This window comes from Scylla paramamosain, chromosome 10 (assembly GCF_035594125.1).
Source record: "Scylla paramamosain isolate STU-SP2022 chromosome 10, ASM3559412v1, whole genome shotgun sequence".
Taxonomy (NCBI): domain Eukaryota; kingdom Metazoa; phylum Arthropoda; class Malacostraca; order Decapoda; family Portunidae; genus Scylla; species Scylla paramamosain.
In genome coordinates, this window is record NC_087160.1 from 10,341,368 (window position 1) to 10,367,331 (window position 25,964).

Sequence of the window (25,964 nt, forward strand, 5' to 3'; positions counted from 1 at the left end):
GTGAACCACTGGGCCTCGGCCTCCACTAACAAGCCTGCCTACGCTCAGTCCAAACTCTCTCCCCTACGTTCCTCCCTTCCCAACTTGGGGCCAGACCCCCCACCACCCCTCCACCCTGCCCCCCTCATTTCTGTCATACCCTCTGAACGGGTGGAGGTGGGCATCCGCCATCGCTCACTTGAGTGCACCCGTACTAACCCTGATCTTCCTAAGTACACCTTCACTCCTCCCTCTGAGCCAAGCTCCTCTTCTTGCAATGTTTCAACTGCCTCCTCCTCTTCCAATTCTTCCTCATCTTGGAGACTTCCTCAGCAGCAGCAAGCAGCAGCAGGCCACGGTGCCGGTTGTGGTGCTGCTGCTGTAGTTCGGCGCCGTTCTGGCCCTCCTACCTTGGCAGCTGACAGTGGCATTGACCTCAGCTGTCATACCCATGATGATGCCAAGCCATGGCGTAGCTTGGTGGATGTCTCTGTCCAAGAAAGTGTTGCAGATGCCCCAGAGCATGATAGTGAGGAATACCTACCTTCTGCCCCTTCTTGCCCTCCACAGCTAGTTTCCCGCAGTTCATGCCCACTCCTTCCCTCCAAGCCTGTCATACCCCCTCATCTAAGAGATACCACAACAGGCGCTGTCCAACCCTCCGGCAGCAGCGAAACATGGCTCCATTTATAGCTCAGTCCTCCCCATCCCTCCTGCTAGTTCATTCCCCTCCCGCCTCCCCTCTACCACCGCAGCAACAACAGCAGCAGCCAGCGACCAGTGCCGCCCCCATCGGTAACTGAGTGAGCCCCACGTGGCACAGTGAGAACCTTCTGCTTCTCTCTCTTAAGCACCTGTGTCAACCCTGCATGCCAACCATCTTTGTCTCACACACCTGGATGACAAAAGCTCAATCATTCTAGCATTAGCATTACCAAGACTACCATCTGTTTCATGACTCATTCTTTTAAAAGTTAAAACTTAAACATGGAATCTAGACTTGACACCTCATTAAATCTGGACTCTTGACACATGTACACAAGATGAGATTCATAATACACTTACCTATTTATTTGTCTTCTGTGTCTAATGCGTGATCCTAAGAACTACACATTGGATACTAGATTCATTATACACTTCTTGAGTAACTGATTTCATCTGTTTGAAACAATGACCAGCATCTTTCATTCCACACTCATTTCAATATTGCTCACCCAAGTCTCACTCAGAATCTGTTCATATCACCTTCAAATTGTGACCTTATTACCAATGAGCCAATGTGACAATCCCAAACTAGTTTAGTTGATTGCTTCTTTGAAGTAACTAATGTTGAGGCATAAAATGAAATTGGCAAGATATTGTGCCTCAATATTTAGTTGTGTTGTCTTCCAGTAGCTGTTGCTGAGGCTATAGGCTGAATGTTGTCCAGGTCTGATGAGCTGCTGGATGAGAAGTGGTTGAAACTTTCCTTCTGCATCCACCTGCATGCATCCACATTACTAACCCAGGTGTAATCCACCCTGCCTGATTATTGTTGTGTATCATTTTGTTTTCTAGATATGTGTCTGATGTTTTTGTATTTTTTTCTTTTCAGCACCTTTATGGATTATTTTCAGCATTTTCTGACACATTTTTTTTATTGTTTTGGTGAAATTCTGTCAATTTTTTTGTTGTGTGCAAGCTTTTACCTTTTAAGTGTGGTGTGTGATCAGAATGCCAACTTGCTCAGTCTTGTGTGGTAAATGTTGCAGAAAACTCAGAAACAGCCGATACTTTTGAGTTGTATTCACTGGTGCTGTGAGTGTTTAATGCCCTAAAAAGATGTTATTACAATGTCACTAATAGTAGGGCTGCTAGCAGTTTTGTTATGTTTTTCATGTTATGACTTTTTAAATTTTCAGTTTATTGTACATTATTTACAACTTCAGAAGATCAAATTCATGTAATATCACTTTATTTTGGTAATGTTGGATCACCTGTTGGGAAGTTACACAAGGTGGGATATCAAGGAACTGTACTTCCTCAAAAGTTAGTAAATATTTTCTATCACTAAACTTCGAAAACTATTGACCATCTCAAAGTAACTTTTACATTACTCTGCTGATGTGAGAAAACCAAGATGTTATGAAATCATAGAAGTAATAATAGTTTACTCTATAATCTGGAAGTTTTTGAGATCTGCAACATTTACTTTAGTAAGGTAGTCATGACAACTTTACATTAAGTAACATTTTCTTGTTCTTTTCCATAATTTATTTTCTTTTTTTTTTAAGTGCAGTAAATTAGGAAATTGTACACCATATATGTTTGATGGCAATATTTTTCTTTTGATTACATAGATGAAAACATGTAAAGTTTTATTCCATATTTAATGTGATGTAACAACAGAAAAATTAGTCTTTGGTTTCATGCTTGAGATTTGGTAAAATTTGAGTGTTGTATAGTCAGTCATTGAAGTAAACCATGTTTCCTGCTTCAGTAAAGAAATTCTCTCAGAGTAAAAATGCTTGATTCTATCACAAAGTAAAATTTGAGAGGAGCTTTCACTGAATTAACTTTTCACTGAAACTGATTAGCAAGTTTGCTGTCACTGCTTTGCATCAGTAACATACTAGAGGTTTTCATAAGCAGAGTGGAATGTCTTAATATGCACTGTCTATACACTTTTTCACATATAAACACAGCCTCTCAATGTCATTAGCAATGAACATGAAGTTCTGAAGTATTTGATGTATAAAACTGTTTTTACATTTTCATTTTAACAACTACCACAGTAATTTTGGTATTTATATCAATATGGTAAGTGTTGCTGAAGTATTCTTAACTGAAAGAAGTGTTTAAGATGCATTTTATAATTCAGATCACCCATTGGAGTTGGAGACATGGTACAGTGTTCTTTTGAGAAAGTGCTAAGCAGTTTTCAGATAAATGTATTGACTGGAAAATTGTATGTCAAAATTTGCTAATTGGATTCACAAGTTCCAGTGTGTTCTTTTATCAGTGAATGGAGAGAAATATGGTGTCACAACAAGGTTCTTTCAGAGACTTTCCTTACACCTGGTGACCAGATTTAACTAAGAAAAGTGCTAGAAACAAGCCAATTAGTTTATAATTATTGGCAAGAGACAATGACACTTTCATTACAAATGGTACTTTGATAGTGACTGACTACGTGGTCCATTTTTCTGCAGGTTACCCTGGCGGGCGGCACTTGAGTGAGCGAGACCTGCCATCAAAAGTGCTGGAGCATGGCCAGGACACCCCTGCACCCTCACACCTCCACCAGGGCCCTCGCATTCAAGCCTCCAAGTCGGTTCCTTCTCTCAATAGTAAGTGTGTGTGTGTGTGTGTGTGTGTGTGTGTGTGTGTGTGTATGTGTGTGTGTGTACATATAGGTATACACACCTGCATTCCCTGCCTGCCAGGTTGTAGACCATACTTTGCTTTCCATACCTTTTCTCTGTAAAGAAAACAGGAGTCACAGCACATTACAAAAATTGGTACACAAGGGATGCCTCTCTCTCTCTCTCTCTCTCTCTCTCTCTCTCTCTCTCTCTCTCTCTCTCTCTCTCTCTCTCTCTCTCTCTCTCTCTCTCTCTCTCTCTCTCTCTCTCTCTCTCTCTCTCTCTCTCTCTCTCTCTCTCTCTCTCTCTCTCTCTCTCTCTCTCTCTCTCTCTCTCTCTCTCTCTCTCTCTCTCTCTCTCTCTCTCTCTCTGACATTCCCAAAAGGAATAAGAGGGAGGCTCTTCTGCTCAAACCATGCATTTGGGAGTTGTGAGAGTTGATGTAAGAGGGAGTAAAGAATCAGTGATTAATAGATAGCACAATAGACCATGTATCCTAAACATTATGAATTGTAAGGCAATGCCATTACATAGACAAAATATTTCAAGACAGGATGACTTAGGATGAACCCAGAAAGCACTTCACTTGTTGAACAAGTAGTACTAAAATATATAGCTTGATGAGATGCCATTTAAAATAATAATGGATTGGCAGTTGATTGTTCAACTGTAAAAAGAGATAGACTTTTGATTCTCAAAGTGTATATTTCTGGAATGGCAGTTAATTATTTTCTAGATTCTTTCTCTGTTTTAGAGACTAACATTAAATATATATTTTATTTTCAGGTGAAGTTAATAGCCACATGGGTGGTAAGCCAGCATCCTTGGAGGTGTTCAACCCTGCCTATTCTCGCACTTCCTCCAACACTTCCCTCTCACAACCCCCCAACTCCCACCATCTCCACCATCAACACCAACAGCAGCAACAGCAACAGCAGCAACAGCAGCAGCAACAACAGCAACAACAACAGCAGCAGCAGCAGCAGCAGCAGCAGCAGCAGCAGCAGCAGCTGCAGCCACAGCAGCAGCAGCAGCAGCAGCATCAGCCACCAGTGCTCCCACATCACCATCAGTCTCACCAGCAGTATCACCCACCACTCAGATCCAGGTAGGATCCAAACACATGGACACCTTGATACATGAAACAGAACTTGAAACAACCATTAAAGAATGTATGATTTTAATATGTATGAAAGAATATAAAAATGAGAGCTGCTATTCTTCCTATTGCCTTCTTAGCACTTGAAACTGCGAGGAAGGATTAGGATTGTGTAAAGGAGTCATGTCTTAATTCTTTGGATTATTTTTTTATGTTTTTAGTCTTCTTGAATACAACCTTTCACATGATGATGTATGTATCTTCCAATTAGATCATCTCTTCTTTTCTTCAGTACAGCCTTACACATGATGGTGTATGTATCTTCCAATCAGGTCAACACAAAACCTTAGTGAAGGGAACTACCATGTTGGTGTGGGCCGTCATCCAAGCAACCCCAGCCTGCTGGAACGTACCCCTGGCTCAGCAGCGGAGGAGGAGCGCTACTACCAAAACATTACCTTCCACCAAGGGCCACAAGACCCTCGCATGGGATCTACCCGCACCCGTCCTGCTCAGTTGCTGCCCCTTGGTTCACCCACAGGGCAGGCAGAACCACCAGAGCAGGCACGTCCTGAGGCACGACCTGACCACCGCCCAGCTTCTGCCTTCCTCCAGCGTGAGGAAACCCTGACTCACAGGCAAGACCTCCAACGGCCATCCTCCCAGCGTGACCTACGGGCTGATGCCAAGATGATAGAAATGACAGAGGAGGTGAGGCGAAGAGAGGAACGGGCACGCCACAATGGTCACCCACCCTCTGCTGGCCCTGTCCACCCTGTCCGCTCCACTCCTCACCAGTCTGCTCATCGGGCCCCAGCCAACTTCCCTCACCACATGCCTCCTGGTCCGTATTCTCCAGAGAACTATCCAGGTGGGCCACAGGGCTTCCATGGTCAGCAGCAGCAACACCCTAACTATCCACCTCAGACACACCCCCTCAGCCCCATGGGCGGACACCAGCAGCCACCTCACCATGGCCACCCTCAATATAGTCCTCATGGGCAAAGCTTGCCTGGCAAACTTCCTCCCCCAACAGCTCCAAAGCCTAAACCTCCTGGAGCCCCAGCTCCTGATGCACCAGAAAAGCCCTTGCGTCAGTTTGGGTTTGATGGAAATGCTCCTGATGGACCCCCAAGGCCACCTCCTCCTGAGGATGGGTACAGGGACTCTCCTCCACCTCCACCACCTCCCACTTCCACTCATCCTCTTTTGCAAGGTAGCCGGCCAGGCTCTAGTGTAGGGTTTGCTGGTCAGCTGTCCACAAAATCAGCCTTTAACAAGACCAGTCCCTGGGATAGGGAACAGAAAGAACTGGTGAGTAGATGGTTATCCCAGAATACACTTTTAAGTGTTAGCTCCTCTAGTTTAACATACACAGCTTTTAGGAGCTCTTTAGGAATGGAAGGCACAACAAACAAGCCTGTGCATGTGTTTCTCTCTCTCTCTCTCTCTCTCTCTCTCTCTCTCTCTCTCTCTCTCTCTCTCTCTCTCTCTCTCTCTCTCTCTCTCTCTCTCTCTCTCTCTCTCTCTCTCTCTCTCTCTCTCTCTCTCTCTCTCTCTCTCTCTCACCACAATCCCTTATTATTTGCTTGATCAACTTAAACAGACCTACATGCTTTACTTTCTTGTCTTTTTCCATTGCAGCTAAGGAATATAGAAAAGAAACTGCACATTGCAAAAAAAGTTGGACTACATTATGAAAAATTTATTAAATCTTTTTGCATTAAGTTTAGACTGACAATTGGTGGCAGGTTTTACTTTGCTTTACTATGTTCAAATACAGTATTTGACTTTCTCAGCTGAGTTATTGTTGCCACGCTTTTAATGAATAATGTAATGATAAGCAGTGTAAACTTAACAAGGGGGATGTAAGCAAAATTCTTAGGATCAGCAACCAGGATAGAACAAGAAATAATGGGTTCAAGTTTGAGAAATTTAGGTTTAGGAAGGAGATAGGAAAAAATTGGTTCACAAATAGAGTGGTAGATGAGTGGAACGAACTCAGTAATCATGTTGTTTGTGTTAGGACATTATAGAGTTTTAAGAGAAGATTAGAAAGGTTTATGGATGGGGATAATAGATGGAAATAGGTAGGTATATTTCAAACAGGGACTGCCTCATGTAAGCCTTGTCGCTTCTTGCAGCTTCCCTTATTTCTTATGTTCTTATGTTCTTATGTACAATTATTACATGAGAATTTTCTCAACAACATAAAGATTCAACACTGATTCAGGTCAACAGTATTATTACAGCTTCATTCACAGTAATTTCTCTTTTTGTCAGCATGAACAGAGGCGACGTGAGGCAGCACGGCACTGGCGAGATGAACAGATAAATTCCCTGGAAGGTTTGGAGGTGCGCACGTCCCAGCAGGATGAGCGGCTTCGCACCTTGCGCCTGGAGAGGGAGTTCCAGCGACGTGCAGAGGAGGCACTCACCAATGAGGAGGATGATGATGATGATGAAGAGGAGGAGCATGAAGACAAACACGAGGAGGATGATGGTGATAATGTAAGGGGTGGGAGAGAGGGAGAGCCAGTGCCGGCCCACAGACGTGCTTCTGAGAGTGGCCGTGTGACATCTGGTGGCACCTTGGAACCCCGCATGAATGGTGGTGGTCCACCTGATGAGGAGCGTGCCCGCAAGGTGGATGAAATTCGCAGAAAACAGCAAGAGCTGGAGGCTACCAAGGAGGCTGAGGAGCGGCTCCTGAGGGAAGCACAGAGGCGACAGCAAGAGGAACAGATGCGTCGGTTCCAGCAGCAGCAGCAGCAGCAACAGCAGGAACAGCTACAACAACAGCAGCAGCAAGGGCCAGTGCACCACTACCAACACCAGCACCATGCCAGTCAGCGCCTAGACTCCCTGGTGGCAGCACCACACATTCCTCAGTACAGCAATGGCTTGCGGGGACAGCATGGCTTTCCTGATCAGACAGGCACTGGAGAAGGCAGCCATCGCTATGATCCAATGGCCAGTCGCCCACAACACAGTCCTGTACCACCAGAGAGAGGCTCTTCCTACTCAGTGATGCAGCAGCAGCAGAGTAGCATGACCCCTGCTCCTAACAATCGCTTCAAAGGACCTGATGGACCACCAGCCACTGTCAAACGTGTTCAGTTCTCAGAGACCACCAACACTGACACTCACATTACCTATGACAACAATGCCAACCAGGAGAAGGTGCCTCGACAGGATCCAAATGTAAGTGGTCTGTTTGTTCTGTGAGGGGGATTAAGAGGTAGGAAATAATCAATCCCTACCTCATGGCCCATATTGTGCACTCTCATATCCTTTCATTGACAGATCCTTCTCTTAACTGATGGATTAGAGAGAGAGAGAGAATCATGCATTAGCCACTTTTTTTAAACTTGTTTTGGTTGCAACACGCCTGAGCACCTGCCCTTTTACTTTCAAGCACCTCAGACGAGTCCTCCCTAAGGCAAGTATTCATGCAGTAGTCACTGGTAGGATCAGAAAACATAACATTGCACATCATAATTTTGCACCCATTATGCATTTGACCAGTTACTAGGCATGTTTTTTACGTTATTTCCATTTTCAGAACTTCATCAATGAAGCTGAAACCATGTTGAATTCATCACCTACACGTAATGTCAGTGGGAGCACCCCAGGTGTGATTGGAGCACAAGAGGTGTACAGGTGAGTAAACTGAACCTCCTTAATAAATGACTCTTTGTGTGAGTTTACATAGTAATTAATGCTGCTAGGTTTGGTGAACTCAAGCTGTTGGCTTTAGCTTTTTCAATCTGAAACTGGGATCTTGCTCCTACAATAACACTACATTGAACCAACCTCCTGTTAGTGGGCCCTTCAAAAGTTTGGAAGAGAGGGACAGAAGTGACAAAATTTAAAGTAGGGCTTATTGGCTAAGGCAGAATAAGAAAACCTACTGAAAGTTGTTTGAGAGGAAGAGTGAATGTTTTGAGATAAAAACAAAGGAAGCATTTCTTTTTAAAATGCTGTTCTTTTGGCACAGATTTTGCAGATAAATCTTTTTATCTTGGGAAATATTTTTTTCTTAATGAAACTACAGTGTAGTATATCAAAATACTTGTTTTAGCAAATATTTTAAAAGAATAATTTCTTTGGGCAATGATTTATCTGAAAATTTTTAGTCAAATGAATGCTCAACAAGGGAACAACAGTATAATACCAGATTTAAGGAAAAACTAGGGAAAGATTTTGCTATTGAATTATCTAAAAGCATATGGATATGTATTTCTTGATTATGGCTTGGGAAAGAACACACAGCATAAAAATATTCATTATATTTGGATGTGATTTTTTTTGTAACAGTGAACATGAGATATGAAAATTTATGATTTCTGAGAATCCATAAGATGCATGCATGAATGAAAATGAAAACAGGGAGAGTGAAGACTGTGCTTAAATTTTAGAATCATAAGTGAATATGGGGATCTGTTTAAAACCATTTGACTTCAGGCCTTATGTTTTGGGTTCTAACATTGTCATTCAAAGTAGGACCTTTGTGACTCTATACATTTAATCCACTGGTCCTTCCATGCATGGCTGGAAACATTTTACCAGGTGTGCTGTTCTTGTCTACATAATGGCATCTTGGCTCTAAAATCAGGATCCTTTCAATGGTATTTTCAACTTTGGGAACAGCCAGAAATTAAAAGGAATCTTGTCTAGAGACTAAAGAAAGCTGACCAACCTGGTCAAACCAATCCAGGAAGTTGTCATGATGTAGCTGCTAGTTGCCTGAGTCCCACCTGTCTGGTCTCTATCCTTTGCTCTTGATGCGGGATTTCTTAGTCAAGCTCTATTTTCCTCATATAAGCTAAACTCTTCACCAATCAGATATGACTCCTAGTAATTTCTTGTATTTCCATTGTCTGAGGATGCCAATGAAAGGTCCCTGATTTAAGGGCTAAAAAGAAATCATACAGAATATGACTGGACACTCCATAATGACTCCAGAATGAAATTTGATTAGATATTTCCAACAGGGAAAGTGAAAACCAATGAATAAATCCAGTGGCTTGTTTTGAAAGATGTTTAGTTAGAACCCCCTAAATATCTTAATTATAATTGTCCCCAGGCTACTTTTTGAACAAATCTATTAAATAAGAGTTCAGAAAGGAAGAAAGGCGATTGTGATGGGTGTGAAAGAGGATAGATAAAGTTGTGGGCAAATAGGAGTACCCGTAGGAAACATGAATGATGTGTGATCTGTGCTGATTGGTGATCACTTCTACCAAACACAAGCAAGAATAACGAGATGAACGAAAAAGACTTTGACTATATATATATATATATATACTCTGCACCGAGAAGTGACCCTTTTTTTGCTGGTTAGACACTGCCTCCTTCACCTGGTCGGCTGGTGATGATGAAAGGAAGTACAGTAAAATCCCTCTTATCTGGCATTCGAGTATCCGGCACATTTTTCCCCGAGCCTTAAAATCAATAAAAAATCAATGTGTACTCATAAAATTGATTAAAATTCCCACGCGAGGCATACTTTGTCCCCTCGCCACCAGAGCGCACTGCTTCACGCCACCTGCGGCCCACTGCACTGTGTTTACTCAGTGACTCAGTCCCGCGTGTGCACTGTTTATCGCCTGACGCCTTCATCATGCCTAAAGTTGTAGAAAAGAGGAAGCGTGTTGTGCTTACACTTAAGCAGCTGATCAGATCAGCTTCTGATTAAGATCAGCTGATCTTTGTTATGGTAAGATGCGTGAGTGTAGGGTGGTGATTGTGGACATGATTTCACTTCTATTCAAGTATCCGGCAATATTCAAGTATCCGGCATGTCGGCAGTCCCGTTGATGCCGGATAAGAGGGATTTTACTGTATATCTGTAAGATGTACTTAATGTAATTGATTCAGATTAAAAACCCAATTTAATTTTATAATTGTATTTCACTTATTAATCAATGAAATTTAGCTACATACTAAGAAAGAAAAATACAATTTGGTGGAAGTCACTAAGGCATAGCTGATCATTCAAAACATGTAACATATCTAAGGTGACTGCACACATGAAAATAATTTCTTACCAAGCTCATTCTCATAAAACAAAAAATCATGTCACATTACAAAAAAAAGTCATCTTGTACAGTAACTTTATTTTTAAACAAACAAATTAAATGTAGTATTATATAAAAGAATTCAGTGTAGTATTAAAGAATTTAATTAATTCATTTATCTTAGATATGTTGCTTGTTTTGAATGGCTTGCTCTCCCCAAGTGACTTGCCACAAATTGTACTTTTTTATTAGTGAATATTATTAATTGGTAAGTGGAGTACTATCACATTATTATGTTATGAATGTTCTTAATCATGGAACTTATTGAATAATCCCAGTAACATGTAAATTTGATACATCTCCCTGATATCTGATACATCTCACTGATATACTTCTGTATGTCATCAACACCCAGTCAGGTAAAAGACTGACTGGCAGAAAGGGAGTTGCTTCTTGGTGCAAATTTACCTTTGTACAAATTACAGACTACAATCAATGCCTTTTTCTGCACATATTTCTCCATTCATAGTAACATATGACCCTGCCTGTTTGAAAGAATCTACATCATGAAACAAAGAAACGACGTAACTTTCAAAACTGCATTCCTCTTGCAATCCACTTTCTACATTTCATTCCAAAGCCTTATTTATTCTCAGTTTCCTCCTTTCATTCATCTGCCAAAACTCCTTTACCAGCTGTTTCAGTCCATATTTTATAGATACTACATTACCTTGCTTCTTTTGCTAGCTCTGGCATTATGTAGAAATCTTGTGTATTGTTTTCTTATAGGCATCTTTCTTTCACTTCCTTCACCTCTTCCATCTACACTATTTTTGCATCTTAAGGCACAGGTTGAGAATCCTTTATCCAAAAATCCAGAAACCTCCAAAATACAAAAGTTTTCAAATGGTATAATATGACACATTACAAATGGAAAATTCCACAAGGTGGTGGGAAGGTTCCACAAAAAAAAAAATGTAAATATGACAGCATGTCCACAGACCAAAACTTCTCTTCTATGCTCAATTTACTACCATGGGAGGTATCAAACAATGGTATATCATATATAACAATGGTAAATCAATGTATAGCAAACAATGGTAAATCATGTATAGCAAACTCACATGAGATGCTGTTCTCAGTTTTTGAATCATAACACTTTGACAAGTAACTGTCTGGCAGAGCAGGGGAAAATGTGTCTCCCATATGCTCCTGCCCATTTCCCCCTTACCTCAACCTCATTCTATCACTTACTTTTGATTCTCCTTGCATCATAATGGGTCTTGCCAAATGTAGCAGTGAAGAAGTGTTGTGATGGCATTTGTTTGAGAGGGACTCAGTAATTCTGTGACTGAGAGGATGGTAATATCAGAAACAGCTGTCATACAGGTGGTGAAGGCTGCACCAGTGCTTGAAACAACTGTCACTCCCTGTCACCTTGCAGATCACAAGCCTCTTCTAACCAAGAGGGAGCAGTGTCTCCGTTTTTACAAGGCATATGTCCCAGCAATTTACTCATCTTTTATCTGATCTTTTTGTCCAGAGCCTTTCTTTCTCTCAGGAATGACAGCTGTTTTGAAGCAGTAGTGTAGCCTTCACCACCTGTGTGACAGCTGCTTCTGATCTTATCTTCCTCCCAGTCTCAGAATTATTGAACCCCTCTTGAACAAACAGCATCACAACAGTATTTTTTGTTGTTGTTAAGCTTGCCTGGACCCATTATATTGTGAGGAGAATTAAATGTGACCAATGAAACAAGGTCACAGCTAGAGGGAAATGGGTAGGAGTGCACGGGAGATGCATCTTCCCTTACTGTGCCTGACAATTACTGTCAAACTGTCATAATTAAAAAACTGAGCATAGTACCTTCAGGTCATGTGAGGTGCCATGCATGACAATTTACCACTTTTGATACTTCCCATGGCTGTAGATTAAGCATCAAAGCTTTGGTCTATGGGCAAGCTGTCATGTTTACACTTATTTTTTTTTGTGACCATTGTAAAACTACATTCATGGTATATGTATAAGCTATATTATGAAATGTAAATATCCTGGATATTGTGTTTTAGACTTTGCTTCCATTCTCAGGCTGTCACATTTTATAGATGCAAAATAAAAATAAAAGTCTGTATTCTGAAAACCAGAAAAATCCGAAATTCACAACTTTCAGTCCGAGGAATTTTGGATAAAGGATTCTCAACCACTACTGAACCATCCTGTCCACTGTAATATTTGACCTAATGAAGGTTAAAATCTAAACTAAAAATCTTGAATTCCAAAATCCATAAACTGTATGATCCTAAGATTTTCAGATTAGAGATTGTGAACCTGTATTTTTGAGAAAAGAGGCCTTCATATGCCTTCTTTTTCAGGGATCCCCGCATGAAGAGGCTACAACAGAAACAAGCTGAGCAGGCAGCTGCCAAGAATCCAGGACCCGAGAAACTCACATTTAAGGAGAAAATGAAGATGTTTGCTATGGAGACTGGAGAGGCAGAGACACCCAAGGACAAGGTGAAAATTAGCCGAGCACAGAGAGAAATTGAGCATTGAGGGCAAGACAGGAAGGGGGGAGCTTGATGAAAATGTTTTAGTTAATTTGGTTGATTTTGAAAATGAGATGTTACTCAGCCAATTATTTCTCATACATATCAACAGCACAGGAAGGTTATAAATATATATATATACATATATATATAATGTATATGCTTCCAGTATAGTTATACTTTACTATATTGTTTCCTGGCTCACTTCAAACCAATAATCGGTGTATATTTCAGTGCTTCACGTGAGCCATTGGGTTCCTTTGGCAACACTGGCAGCTAAATCAAGTGGACAAGACCTAGTGTGTTGCTGTAAATGAATGAGGAAGTAGCATTTCATACTCACATATCAGTATGAGTACAAAATGTACAGAAAATGTAATTTCGTGCTCCAGTGGCTGTATTGGTACAGCTGGCAACACATGATAAATCACCCCACATAATTATTGCCCTCAGCCTACACGGACAAGTTGGTGTGTCACAATATAAATATATAATGAGAGTTAGCTTAGATAACACCTTTATATCCATATGTTTGGCTATCACCATGTATATAGAGGAGGAGGGGGCAGGTAGCCAGGCACCACTGCATACTCACAGAAATGTAAACCATGCTTCACTCTCATCATTTTATTCCTGCTTAAAAAGATTTTATAATGTATTTTTACCATTTATGCCAGGAAAATCTTTGGCCAAATTGCTATAAATGTGTTAGTCTAGGAATTGTACTGTGTAACTGAGCTAATTATGGTAGAGATCATCATGAGTCTAATGAATGGGAACACTCAGCTCACCATCCTAAGACAAAGAGTCAGGAAGTCACATTAGATTTTTTTAAAGTATTGATGAGAAGAGCAATGCAGCATTATCACCCAAATGTTACATTTTTATGGTCAGTTAATTGTACTTTTGTTGTACTGATTTGTTGAAATGGAAGAGTAGAAATATATATGTACATTTATCAGCTATTTTATGATTATACTATGAAGCCAAGTGGGGTTGGCTGGGTTATGTGGATAGTGGATTAGTTGTGTCTGTGATAAAGGAAGATCCCAGCCTCTCCACTCATTTTACACAGTAAAATCTTAAACAGACATGTGTGTTTTTAACCTGTTGATGTTACAGTGGCTGTTATTGTCATATTATGTAGATTTATATGGATAACATGAGTAGAAAAGGTTATGAAAGCCGTAAAGCTGAGCACAGATGATAAAATCTTCAAGTAAACAAGAAAATTATTTCAAGAAGCATGTGAAAGACAGACAATAGTAAGGTGTTAACTGTGAGGAAGAGAGTATTTTGAGAGGTTGCTGAATGTAAAGGAGGATAAGGAGCCAGAGATTAGTAGAGTTGGGAGTGAGAAACAAATGTGCTTAGAGAGTCAATGAAATCGCTAGCCATGAAAGCAAAGACTGTATGTTTGAATGTGGTAAAAAATAAGGAAAGTGATAGAGCAACTTATGTAGCAAAACTTGCTAATTTAGCCGAGCAGCATAGTAATAAAAAAATAACTTTTTGGTGTAAAAGTAAGATGAAAAGCATGAATGAATAAGATGGGAATGTTAATCTACAGCACATGTGGAGGTGAAATTAAAAAGTGATAGGATCGAATAGCAAGTTTTTCCATAGGTCTAGAGCTATAAAAACTTAAAAGAAAAGCCCTACTGAGGTGCCAGTCCCTAGAGAAAAGGATTTCCAGAATTGGAGAAGTGTCTTACAATCTCCCTCTTGAAAGAATTCAAGTCATAGGAAGGAGGAAATACAGAAGTGAACAGGGATTTAGAATTTACAATTGAAAGGGATAAAAGATAGAGAACACTGGTTAAATCATGCATTATGTAGGTGGACAGAATAAGTAGGAATGAGAAAACAGTCTTGTGCAATGAGGCCATGGGAGGAGGGGAATCATGCAGTTAGCAAAATTAGACGAGTAGTTAGTGTGAAGGTAGTTATAGGAGAAAAGCAACATTGCAGCAGAGAGAGAGAGGCTGGAGACAGTTAGCTAGAGGAGAGGAGTTGATAAAAGGTAGAAGTCTGGTTATTAATACAAAAAGAGGGTTTAGTAGTAGTATGACTACACAATTGTAAGAGGTTGTTGATGCAAAACTGGAAAAGTATACAAATGAGGTACATGTTTGCTGAGTAAAATTGTTTGCAGGTTAGATCATTCTGACTAGAAAATGAAAGTCATCCATGTGGAAGTTATCTGTGAAAGTCAGCATATATTTTTGTTTCTGAATGGCAGAAGTTAAGGTAAATATAAATTGATTTTAGATGATGTCGTCTAAAAGTAAAATGATCAATTTTGGTTGTCCATAATGAGTAAAAATTAAATGTCCTTAATGTGATTTTTAATGAATGAATAAAAAGAGGAGATGGTAACAGAATCTGACAATCTTGATTCAGTTATGTGTAAGTATGAAATAGAGTACATACCTGGAAGCATAGAAAGTGAGATGATAGAAAGTGCTAAGCATGGAAAGGTGGTGGTTGGACTTCTGAGGTGTATAACAAAAGAAAGGGCATTAAGTATGGAGACTGTATGATAGAATAATTTTGCCAGCATCCATGTATGCAGTAAATATAATTGCTATATCAAGTAAACATGAAGTGTACTAAACTTTAAATCAACAGCTTTGGGACACCAATGTTGTTACCATTATTTTAGTTGAGAAATTTTAAGGTTGGACAAAACCAACCTAATTCTGTACATGAAGAATGTTAATGAGTTATCAAGAAGGTTTTCTAGAAATAGGGGTTGTAAGAAATCTGAGAGGGATGGGAGAGTGCCAGGTACAGTGTGCTAATGTCGCAAGACAACCAAGAAATATAACAGGTTTTTTTTTTTTTTTTACGTAGGAAAGACACTGGCCAAGGGCAACAAAAATCCAATAAAAAAAATGTCCACTGAAATGCCAGTCCCATAAAAGGGTCAAAGCAGTAGTCAAAAATTGATGAATTAGTGTCTTGAAACCTCCCTCTTGAAGGAATTCAAGTCATAGGAAGGTGGAAATACAGAAGCAGGCAGAGAGTTCCAGAGTTTACCAGAGAATGGGATGAATAATTGAGAATACTGGTTAAGTCTTGTGCAGCGAGGCCGCAGAAGGAAGGGAAGCATGCAGCTAGCAAGATCAGAAGAACAGTTAGCATGAAAATAGCGGTAGAAGACAGCTAGAGATGTGACATTGCGACGGTGAGAGAGAGGCTGAAGGCTAGTTATTTGACTTTGAAACAGCGAGCAAGATGGAAAAAGTTTTGATCACTGGATAACCATGAGTTTGGCAATCCTGTCATAAGCTGGACAAGTTTTCCTCGCATTTAAATGGAATTGGGTGAGTTGCATCTTGGCATTTGTTGTTGCTGGTACAGAAGAGATGAGGGAGAACGTGGAAGCAATCTAAAGCCTGAAATGGACAAGATGCTGTGGGAAGACAAGACAACAAAAGCCAAACTTGAGTGGTGCTTGAATGGTTACTTATCCAACTTACGGTTACATTTCTATTTATTTAATGAAAGATAAAATATCCATTCCTGAATTTGAGGAGACCAGGGAGACGAGAGCACTTTGAGTGTGAGATTGCAAAAAGGAGGAATAAGTAAGCTACGGCATGCCTTTCAAGACATAAGAGGACAGCATAATTCATGTGTTGATACCGGTAGGTACTGACGAAAAGGGAAACCGTTGCTGCATCCTGAAATTCATCAGTGGGAGACTTGGAATCAACAGTGTAGATGTGTGTAAAAATTAATAGCATGTGATATGCTTTAGAAAAATTATCAAAGGACTGCTGAGGTGAGAAATGATTTATGTCAATGGAGAAAAGATCTTCCCTTGCCATACGTTTATCCTTACCCCAAACAGATCTGCAGTCGAAGAAAGAAGTGAAACAACAGCCGGAACCCAAAGATGATACTGATACTAACTTGTCTCGAAGTTTGTGCTTTGTAATTGTTACTATTTGTACAGGAATATCAGGCTGAAATTCCCTTAAGGCTTAAAAGCTTGTGTATGGTTCGTAAGGATTTGTAAAATTTGAAACCGTTTTGCATGAGCTTGTGGATCATGGGTATTAACCCGCCTTCACCAACAACTGTGGTAAATAAATAAATAAATTAGATAAATAAATAAGAAATCCAACAATCTGTATTGTAACGACATTGGAATGCATTAAGTTGAATAGCGAAGCAATAAATAATGACCGAGTTACTACAGCTTGAAACATTTTCTTTGGGGAAACTGTTATTTTAATATCCCCCCTTTCAGAAATATTTGCATTATATGCGTAACATGAGTTCATGAATTTTATTATTTATTTTTTTTTCATGGCATTGCATAATTAACAACTATGACAGCAGCGCTCAAACATTGATCTAATGCTTAAGAAAATTATGAAAATATTTTAGTTATGCATAAAATTTTGGCAATTTTCTACGGGTTTAGAGAAAGTTTATTTAAGGGGACCTTATACACTTTGCTTTTCCCTTTGATGAACCAACTTATGTACCTGAATATCTATTGATGGAGGTGGTGGGGGACCTGGAGGGATCTCAGTTGAACATTGGAGGTGTGGGGTCATTAGACAAGCAAGGCCTACGGTAGGGGCATTCTGGTGCCACACCGAAGCATATCCTAAGACCAGATCAGTGGTGAGTATTAGGACATTATAAAGTCAATGACACACTCACAGCATTAAGTAAAAAAAAACGTTATATACATTTATTAAATATATTAAAATTATAAAAAGTGGAAATTACATACATGATACTGAAAGCTGTAACTTTCGCAAAACATACCACATCCGTGGCCAGAAGGGAGCAGCAACTAGAGGCCACTGAATCTTACTAGGGCACGTGTTCTTTCGGTGTTCTCCTTTGTCTGAGCCACTGCATAAAACTTACTTTAAGTACTTGCGTAACTCGCGTCTGACCTCATAAGGCAACCGCAATTCTAAATGTAATGTCTTCCCATCACGGAAAGATTAATAAATAAATAAATAAATAAATAAAAAATAGAGAAGGAAAAATTTCTTGCCATGAGAGGCCTTCAGCCAGCTGGTGATGGAATCCCTGACCGGGAGGAGAGGACAGGAGGACTGCGCCTTAGGCGTCGTGATAATAAGGATAGTCAGGTCCCAAGATAATGTAATTTTCGAGGCCTTTGTACTCCCTATCACTACGTAATGATGACACTGATGCATGATGTCCATGTGAAGCAAGTCTTCAGGTAAAGTGACAAGTACATGCTTTAATGAAGTTTTTTATAATTTTACAAACCACCCTCACCAGCCGGCCGCGCACCCACGCATTCACTTCATACCTACGAGCGCGCGCTCTTCCTCCGACACACAAAGCCCCAGGGTCCACACAGTGCAGTTAATCCCAGTGACTGAAGATGAAGACATTAGATCAACATTTACTCGCCACCAGCACCACAACAGGAGAGGAAGACAAAAATAAATAAATATAAATAAAATAAAAATAAAAATAAAAATAAAATAAATAAAAATGAAAATTGATAAAATGAAAATCAAATAAACAAATGTTAACAAAGAATAATCATAACAGTAAAATTATTATTAACAGAGGTTCTTCTCTCATGTCATACCATAGACATGCACACGCGGTTGGGTGAGTGAAATCGAACAACGGTAGAAATAATAATACGTTAGGCGAACAATGTACAATATAGAAAGGAGAACTATGACGTAAGAGAAGGTGATTAAGAATGGGAATACTTTAAAGCTATAACATAAAGGATAATTGAAGGATACGACTTTGTCGAGGGAAGGAGTTGACATTCTCAAAGAAGTGTGGTCATTCTGTAAGTACAAGAAAACTTGGCAGGTGTCGGTAGAGTGGGGTGGTGAGAAATGGTTAGGGAAGCCAAATGAGGCGAAGCAAGGGCATGAGAGGCAGCATAGTGAGAGAAAAGTAGGAGAATGTGATGATAGAGTAAGTGTGAGTGGCTGGGCGACACGTCTTGAGAGGACCGCTAAAAACTTGGCGTCTACGACTCCCATACATAGGCACGGTGGCATCAGATGGCTCCGCCCTGGTGGTAGTAGTGATGAATGACTCCCCTTCACTGCTTAGTGAATGTTGCCAGCTCATCTATTACAAGCTTTTCTTTCACTTGGATGTGTATAAAAGGACCCCTTAATGAGTGCACGATAATCAAATTACTCACTGCAAGACGGTCTGCCACAACACCTGCTGAGCCACCAGAAGCCTTAACTACCCTCGCCTCCCCACGTCTCCTGCATATATCTTTCATAGCTTCTTAACGTCTCAGTCTTGATCCGCACCACTCTCGCTATCACGAGAAGCCACCACTCCGCTCGCCACGTCCGTATCATAATAGTCGCCATGAATTATGAATGACTTAAAAACGTTCCTTGCCTCATTAGAAAAGTAACCAGAAAAAAGGTGCTCATATTCAATAAATAGGTAGTGCACTGTTTAGATATATCACTCACTCCATTCGGTTTACAGAACCAGTGTAGCAACATTCCTCTGGCGAGAAGAAACTGGGTCATTCAGTCCCATCCCCTGCATCCCTCCCCACGTTTTGAGAGAATGTTCATGTTTTTATCCCGCACTTTGAACCGAGTATAGAATATCATACCAATTTTCTCCCTGGTATCACTTAACAAAGCGCCCTCTCACGGTCTGACCCGAGGAAGATGCACAAACTTTATCTTCCTTGGTCATACGGCAGCCATAACAGAAGACTACTGTACTAAGGGGGTGAAGTAAATACAAGTAACGCAGGGATGAGACCAGAGGGAGCGCCCTTGTAAGTGTTGCCATTGTGTCCCAGGCGGCTGTAGGGCGGCAGCTGAGGGAAAACTTAAGTGTTGGTCATTAGCGTAGTAGCGACGCGGTGGGGGAGGCGGGAGGGGAGACGAAAAGATGAGACGAGAGGACACACACACACACACACAGAGAGAGAGAGAGAGAGAGAGAGAGAGAGAGAGAGAGAGAGAGAGAGAGAGAGAGAGACGTTTAAAGGGAGTAACAAACAATAATACTGGTTGAATACAGTGAGGAGGATGGGTGGGCTGGGCAGGGCTGGGCAGGGCTGGGCAAGGCAGGGCACGAGGGGGCGGTGGGGGGAGGTGCAATGTGGCGGACTCCGTGAGAGTGGCGGGGCAGCGTGGCACTAGTGTCAGCCTGGACGGTGGTGGTGTGCCAGTGTGGCGGCAGCGGAGGATGTACGGAGCCTCTGTTAGTGGCGGCGAGTGGTGGCGGTGGAGTGCGGGTTGAGAGCTCTGAGGCACGGCGCGAGGAATAGTGCGTGTGTACATGCGTTGGTGTGGTGGTGCGTATTGTGGCGTGTGATCTTTACTGTGGAACCCAAGCTATTCTTACTACAGCTGTCTAGTAATATTGTGGAGATAAAAAAAAAAAAAAAAGCGGGTGCTTGTTTGGTGAATGAAATGGCAAACCTCGCAATGTTAGCGAAGGGATGCGGGTAGGACGTTGTGTGCACATGGTTATGTCAAGAGGCCGATTTAATGTGCAATGCAGGTGACCATCTGGCGGCGCGGACCCATCTGTGGTGTGCTTCGTGTGTGGTGTGTGGCGTGCGGCGCGCAGGCCCCCACACCGTCCCACCCCTGGTAAGTGCTAACTGGGCAGGCGCTGGTTAGTCCTTTGGCGAGACAAGTGCCTCCAGTGCCCTGTTGTTGTTGTTGCTGTTGTTAGTGATGATAACGGTAGTGGTGGTGATATCAACAGGGCGTGAAGGGGTGGAGGGAAGATAGGGAGGAACGCAGACTCACTTCAGTAGCAGTAGTAGTAGTAGTAGCAGTAGTAGTTAGTAGTAGTAGTTAGTAGTAGTAGTAGTAGTTAGTAGTAGCAGTAGTTAGTATTAGCAGTAGTAGTAGTTAGTAGTAGTAGCAGTAGTAGTAGTAGTAGTAGCAGCAGTGTCTTTGTTGTTATTGTTGATGCTATTTTTTTTTTTTTTCTGTTTAACTCCACTTTCTCCTATTCCTGCTACACTTCGTATTCCCCTCCTTTTTTTTTAACCGTACGTCTTTATTGTTGCTGTTAAGGCCATGAAATTTAATGTAGCCCCGTGATGACCATGACAAAGGCGTCCACTGTATTGTGTTTCATTTAGGCGTCATTTTTCGTTGTCAGTTTAAACTTATTACGTTTCCACCTCACTCATGATGTAACTACGTCTCGTGAGAAGCAGAATGTCTAATAATATTTTATTTACCTTCCGCATGTAATACCTGGTAAAATAGCAACAATTAGTTTATTTGTTGACGCCACAGATGATGAGAAGCAGGAAGATGGGGAGGAGGCTGTGGGAGGCCGAGTAAGGGTACACAAGCTTCATGTTGCTGAGATCATGCTCTTAATTCTGGAGAAGGGAGGGAGAGGAGGGAGGGAGGGAGGCGCAACATGCTGTAAGTGATGGCCATGCAGGAAACAACAGGCGCCCTCCACTCTGAGTCAGCTGCTTCCCTGTTTAGTCTGGCGAGTAACTAACCCTCATTGGGGAGGCGTAAAGGTGGAGGCTCACAGAGTGCGTTAAGGAGTTGTGCCAGAACTTGAATACAGTAATGGATCACGTTAAGATCAGCTGTCCCAGCTACACTTCTGGTACGTTAGGTTAGGTTACAGATAGATATGTAATCAAGTTATCCTACCCCACACGTATGAACACAGCTGGAATAGTTGACCGTCATGTCATCCCATATAATGGTTCCTTGGTTAGCAGTGAGGAGGCTTGGGTTGTATTGACAGTACAACCTGCGGCAGGGAACACGACGAACATGTAAAGCAAGGGACGCATGCGAGACTGTCTGAAGTCATAATGCAACCAATGTCTAAGTAGGATAAGAAAAAACTGCATCATACAGTCTAGGTCTATCATTCATTCATATAAAGTATTAAAATAAGAAAAAAAGTCAAAGAAAACACTAGGAGCAAGTGCATTTATTTTCCAAAGCACGACTAAGAAGATTGTTTCAAACAAGTACAGTGGTTATTACGTAATTTCCCCACTCTTCCTGTTACCACCAGGTAAGAACCCCCAAGCCGAGAGGCGCACAAAGATCGGCCGATAATCCTCCACTCGCAGTTGAGCAGGGGGCAAAAGGGGCTTGTGAGGACTCAGTGTCCGGGTGTCCATCAGTGCGTTTCTTTTTGCGGCGAAAACATGTCGTTTGGTTAAAAGAGAAACGTAATGTAATGCAACACGCAAGTAAAACAAAAAAAAATAAATAAATAATGAATAAATAAATAAATAAATAAATGAAATGTGGTTTAAGTCCAGCTCATGAAGGCGTGGTGAAGCAAGACGAACACCATGAATACAAACATGAGATAAGCAACAGTGACAGTGTGGGGTGCAGTTCAGAGCTGAGGAGCGTCACTACTGCCCACTAATCCCACAGCGCTGCATGGAAGCAGGTGTGGATCGTCCTCGCCACCTCTGCTAGCCACCAAGCTTCCTGTGAATGTCACCAAGAAATTCAAGTCACTGACCTAGTTCTTTCGGTTCTGACGTGCCTAGTACTATAATACAAGGGGGAATTTTATTGTAGGTCAAGAACTCATGGGTTAAGTCAAGCTTCAAACGATGTGGAACGTAGGAAGATAAGTAAAATCCACTAACAGTGTCAAGTTTAAGAAGCTGTTGGTAAATTAATGTTTATGCCCCTCCCCACTGCCCACTTTTTTTTTTCCGATAGATTTTCATGTAACCTTGATGATTCAAGCACATAGTGACTGCGCAAGTCACGAAGCCTCTTCACTGACAGCAGATTAAAATATTTTTTTCTTAGATTTTAGTCATGATGCTCGGCCAACGTCATCATGGTTTATTCTCACTATATTATAAATACTTTAAGTAAAACTGCTCCTTTAGTATTAGTGCACCATTTGTGTGAAGTACAGCATATTCCTCGATGAACAATGCGGCCACTCACCTGGGGATGAGAGGGACCAGGGCTGAGGAAGCGGAGGGTGTGAGTGTGGTGCTCCCGGAACTCAGGACAAGGGTGGCCCGCTCACTACCCACTCTTCCCCGTGGCATCAACCGCCACCTCACAGAGCATCCACTCACTCCCGATCGGACTCGTGGTTTACAACTATTCTGGAAAACATGACTGGGGATGCATTAGCTTTTGTATACTGTAACAAGAGTATTTTGTGTCATTTGAAAGAAAAGTTCCTTACGAAGACTTCAGTCCCTAAACTAAGCGTGCAGGACGCTGCCTCGAGGCGACCAGTGTGCCGCGGCAGACACGCAGATGCCGCGGCACAGCTTGCCCTCTGTTTGCTCCCTCAGAACGGCCCTCACTCCCTCTCTGCTCCGCTCCAACAGTAAACATCTTACATTTATTCTTGAAGAGACGCCACTCACCTGAGCCTTTCGCTGCCGAGAGATTGACTGAACACTGAAGCCGCCGGCAGGGGTCGATTAGTTCATGCAGGAGATGAAGCCTCGACTCACTCTCGAAACTAATTCATTTTTATCTTTTACGGATTTTTACATTTTAACACACTCTTGTGCAGACTTTCCTAACTTACACACAATATTCAAATACACTGGCACCGGAAAGAGAAGCAAGATGTAATACTTCATTAATCACAATCATCAGTTTACCGATTCCGAGGCTTCGTGCTCAAGATATCGAGCTCCACCTGCGAATTAAATGGCAGCTCAGCACTTTGTTGTGGCTCTCCAGAGAAAGAAAATGTGAAATTAATTCAGACAATGATCAATGGTAAATTTTTCAATGAGCTCTAGAGATATCAGTAAAGTGATATTAAAGAAACTTGACACAGGCAATTAAGAGTAGGCCTAAGTTCCCTTCTAGAGGAAGAATCATGATATTCAATGATAAGGCAACAATAGTTGGAACTCACTGTTAATCAACATGGACTCTTCAGGAGCAATCATCTCGTTTTGTTATTCTAAACGCTTATCTTACAGCACTATAAGCATGGTTGGAGGAAGAGCACCATATAATTACCATCACAATGCACATTACAAAGTATCTGTACACAGTGCCTTTAATAAATACAATCAACAACCATGCAATAATGCCGCATAAAACATCTGAAAAAACTGGGACGGTAAAAAAAAAAAAATATTCTGACTTGTTATTCAACTGAGCTCCATCCTGCGACCCTCACCAACTGAGCGCCACTCCACAAGCCTCAGTTCAGGCACTTCCTTGCCACCCTCATGTCTCCATTCCAGTAAATACTTTTTTTCTTTTTTTTTTCTTTTTAATCGATAATGTTCTGAGTGGAAGAAAGAAACGCTTGTTTCATCGTTTGATCATAACACTTCCACCAACTCATTAGTTTGTTAAGATGATTGTTGTCTCATCATCATAGTCACTCAGTCTCAGTCTTTCTTCAGAAAAGAACCAAACCTCACCCCTCGGATGTTCGTGCTAACTTTCACGAATGTTCACCTAACCGACCTCCCCCTCAGTTCCTCACTCCGAGCGTCTAGCAGCAGCAGCAGCAGCAACGGACGTGGCGTGTCAGCAGATGCTGCCTCATGAAGAATTCCCTTTACTCCTGCGCCTCATTCACCTCAACACACACAGCGCCATGAAAGAACCTATTTTTAAAAGCATTTTCTTCAGCGTTTTCTGAAAGCCTTCACGTCACCCATTATGTGCCTATTTTCCACTCAAGGCACACCATTCACTAATCTCCAGTGCCTTGCACGCACCGTCCCGCCCTGCTTTCCTCCTCCCTGGACTCCGCTGGCCTCGCCCCGCCTTTGAGGACTCACTAATTTTCTTTCAGTCTGCCCTGGAAAAGCTTATCACTGGTACGAACGAGAAGCCTGCGGGTGGAAAATTATTATTACTGGATAGACATGAATCTCTCTCTCTCTCTCTCTCTCTCTCTCTCTCTCTCTCTCTCTCTCTCTCTCTCTCTCTCTCTCCACACACACACACACACATATCGATCAGTCTTTGTCTTGTGTACATGCCGGGACTATGGGTCGCGCATGTATTTTGTTCAGTATTTACAACTGTTTGTCCAGAAGTGTCTCGTTCACAACCAAGTAATCCGTTCTCACAGCGCTGCGTGATGACCTGCAGACTGCTGTAGCCTCATTCTCTCCTGTGTCATCCGTGCGTGCTCCTCTTTCCGCCCGGCCCCGCTAAGCCGTCCGTCTGGCAGAGTGATCACGGACAAGTCTCGCCCACTGAACGGGAGACGTAACTTGACAGACTTATCTATATATGTGTAAACGACCTCTTTCAGGGTTACGATGATTAACGAGTTATATATATATATATATATATATATATATATATATATATATATATATATATATATATATATATATATATATATATATATATATATATATATATATATATATATATTTTACCTATTTATTTTTTGCTCCTCCTCCTCTGCTGTACTATCCTATTACTTTACAAATGGTTAGTTAGAATCAGTTCCCTGACAGCCAAACAAGCATTCTATAGTTTGTTGCTGTTTCGTTATCCCATGTTTTTGTCTCCTCCTCCTCCTCCTCCTTATCATCATCATCACCAACATCATTATCATCATCTTCGCTATCATCATCATTATCATCATCATCATCATCATCATCGTCATCATCATCATCGTCATCATCATCACAACCACAACCACAACCACTGTAGTCGTTGTCTTCCTCATAATTTCCTGTCTCGGCGAGGTGAAAAGAAACCGGATAAACAAAATTGTCACGAGTTAGGAATGTCGAGTCACCGCTGCTCTACAAGATTAGTAAATATTAATGTGTTGTTCTAGCTCTCATCCCACAGGCGGAAGGATGAGGTGGGGAGTAAGCATCTGAATTATTGTTATTAGTGTTGAGCTGTTGGCTTCCATCCTTTGTGTTACAGTAATTAATACAATAGTTAACATGGTAATCATTATAGGATTGAGAAAAGATAGAGGCTAGTTAGCAGCGGCACAAGACGGCCAT

At 41.5% G+C, this 25,964-nt stretch overlaps 2 protein-coding genes and 1 long non-coding RNA gene across 12 annotated transcripts in view; 2 read left to right on the forward strand and 1 right to left on the reverse strand.

Annotated features, from left to right (window-relative positions):
* Positions 1-14,082, forward strand: part of LOC135104229 (afadin-like) — a 213,835-nt gene extending 199,753 nt beyond the window's left edge. For 5 of the 9 annotated variants that reach the window (XM_064011375.1, XM_064011380.1, XM_064011377.1 and 2 more), the window contains 7 exons: positions 3,171-3,308; positions 4,110-4,431; positions 4,755-5,736; positions 6,706-7,626; positions 7,841-7,864; positions 7,988-8,085; positions 12,818-14,082. In XM_064011375.1, coding sequence (XP_063867445.1) covers positions 3,171-3,308; positions 4,110-4,431; positions 4,755-5,736; positions 6,706-7,626; positions 7,841-7,864; positions 7,988-8,085; positions 12,818-12,998 — 2,666 coding nt within the window. In that variant the 3' untranslated portion in view covers positions 12,999-14,082. The remainder of the gene's footprint in view (positions 1-3,170; positions 3,309-4,109; positions 4,432-4,754; positions 5,737-6,705; positions 7,627-7,840; positions 7,865-7,987; positions 8,086-12,817) is intronic. The other 4 variants (XM_064011379.1, XM_064011381.1, XM_064011378.1 and 1 more) reach the window with 3 other exon arrangements.
* A 5,989-nt stretch (positions 14,083-20,071) lies between these two features.
* Positions 20,072-25,964, forward strand: part of LOC135104231 (uncharacterized) — a 78,076-nt gene continuing 72,183 nt past the window's right edge. The window contains exon 1 of the mRNA XM_064011386.1: positions 20,072-20,610. The gene's annotated coding sequence lies outside the window, so the exon portion shown is untranslated. The remainder of the gene's footprint in view (positions 20,611-25,964) is intronic.
* LOC135104232 (uncharacterized) lies at positions 21,857-25,169 on the reverse strand. Of its 2 annotated transcripts, XR_010270340.1 has the most exons (4): positions 25,059-25,169; positions 23,373-24,818; positions 22,936-23,115; positions 21,857-22,458 (listed from the first exon to the last, which is right to left on the reverse strand). It is a non-coding gene; the product is annotated as an uncharacterized LOC135104232 (long non-coding RNA). The 2 variants fall into 2 exon arrangements; XR_010270339.1 differs by lacking the exons at positions 23,373-24,818; positions 25,059-25,169 and having other exon boundaries at positions 21,926-22,458; positions 22,936-23,301.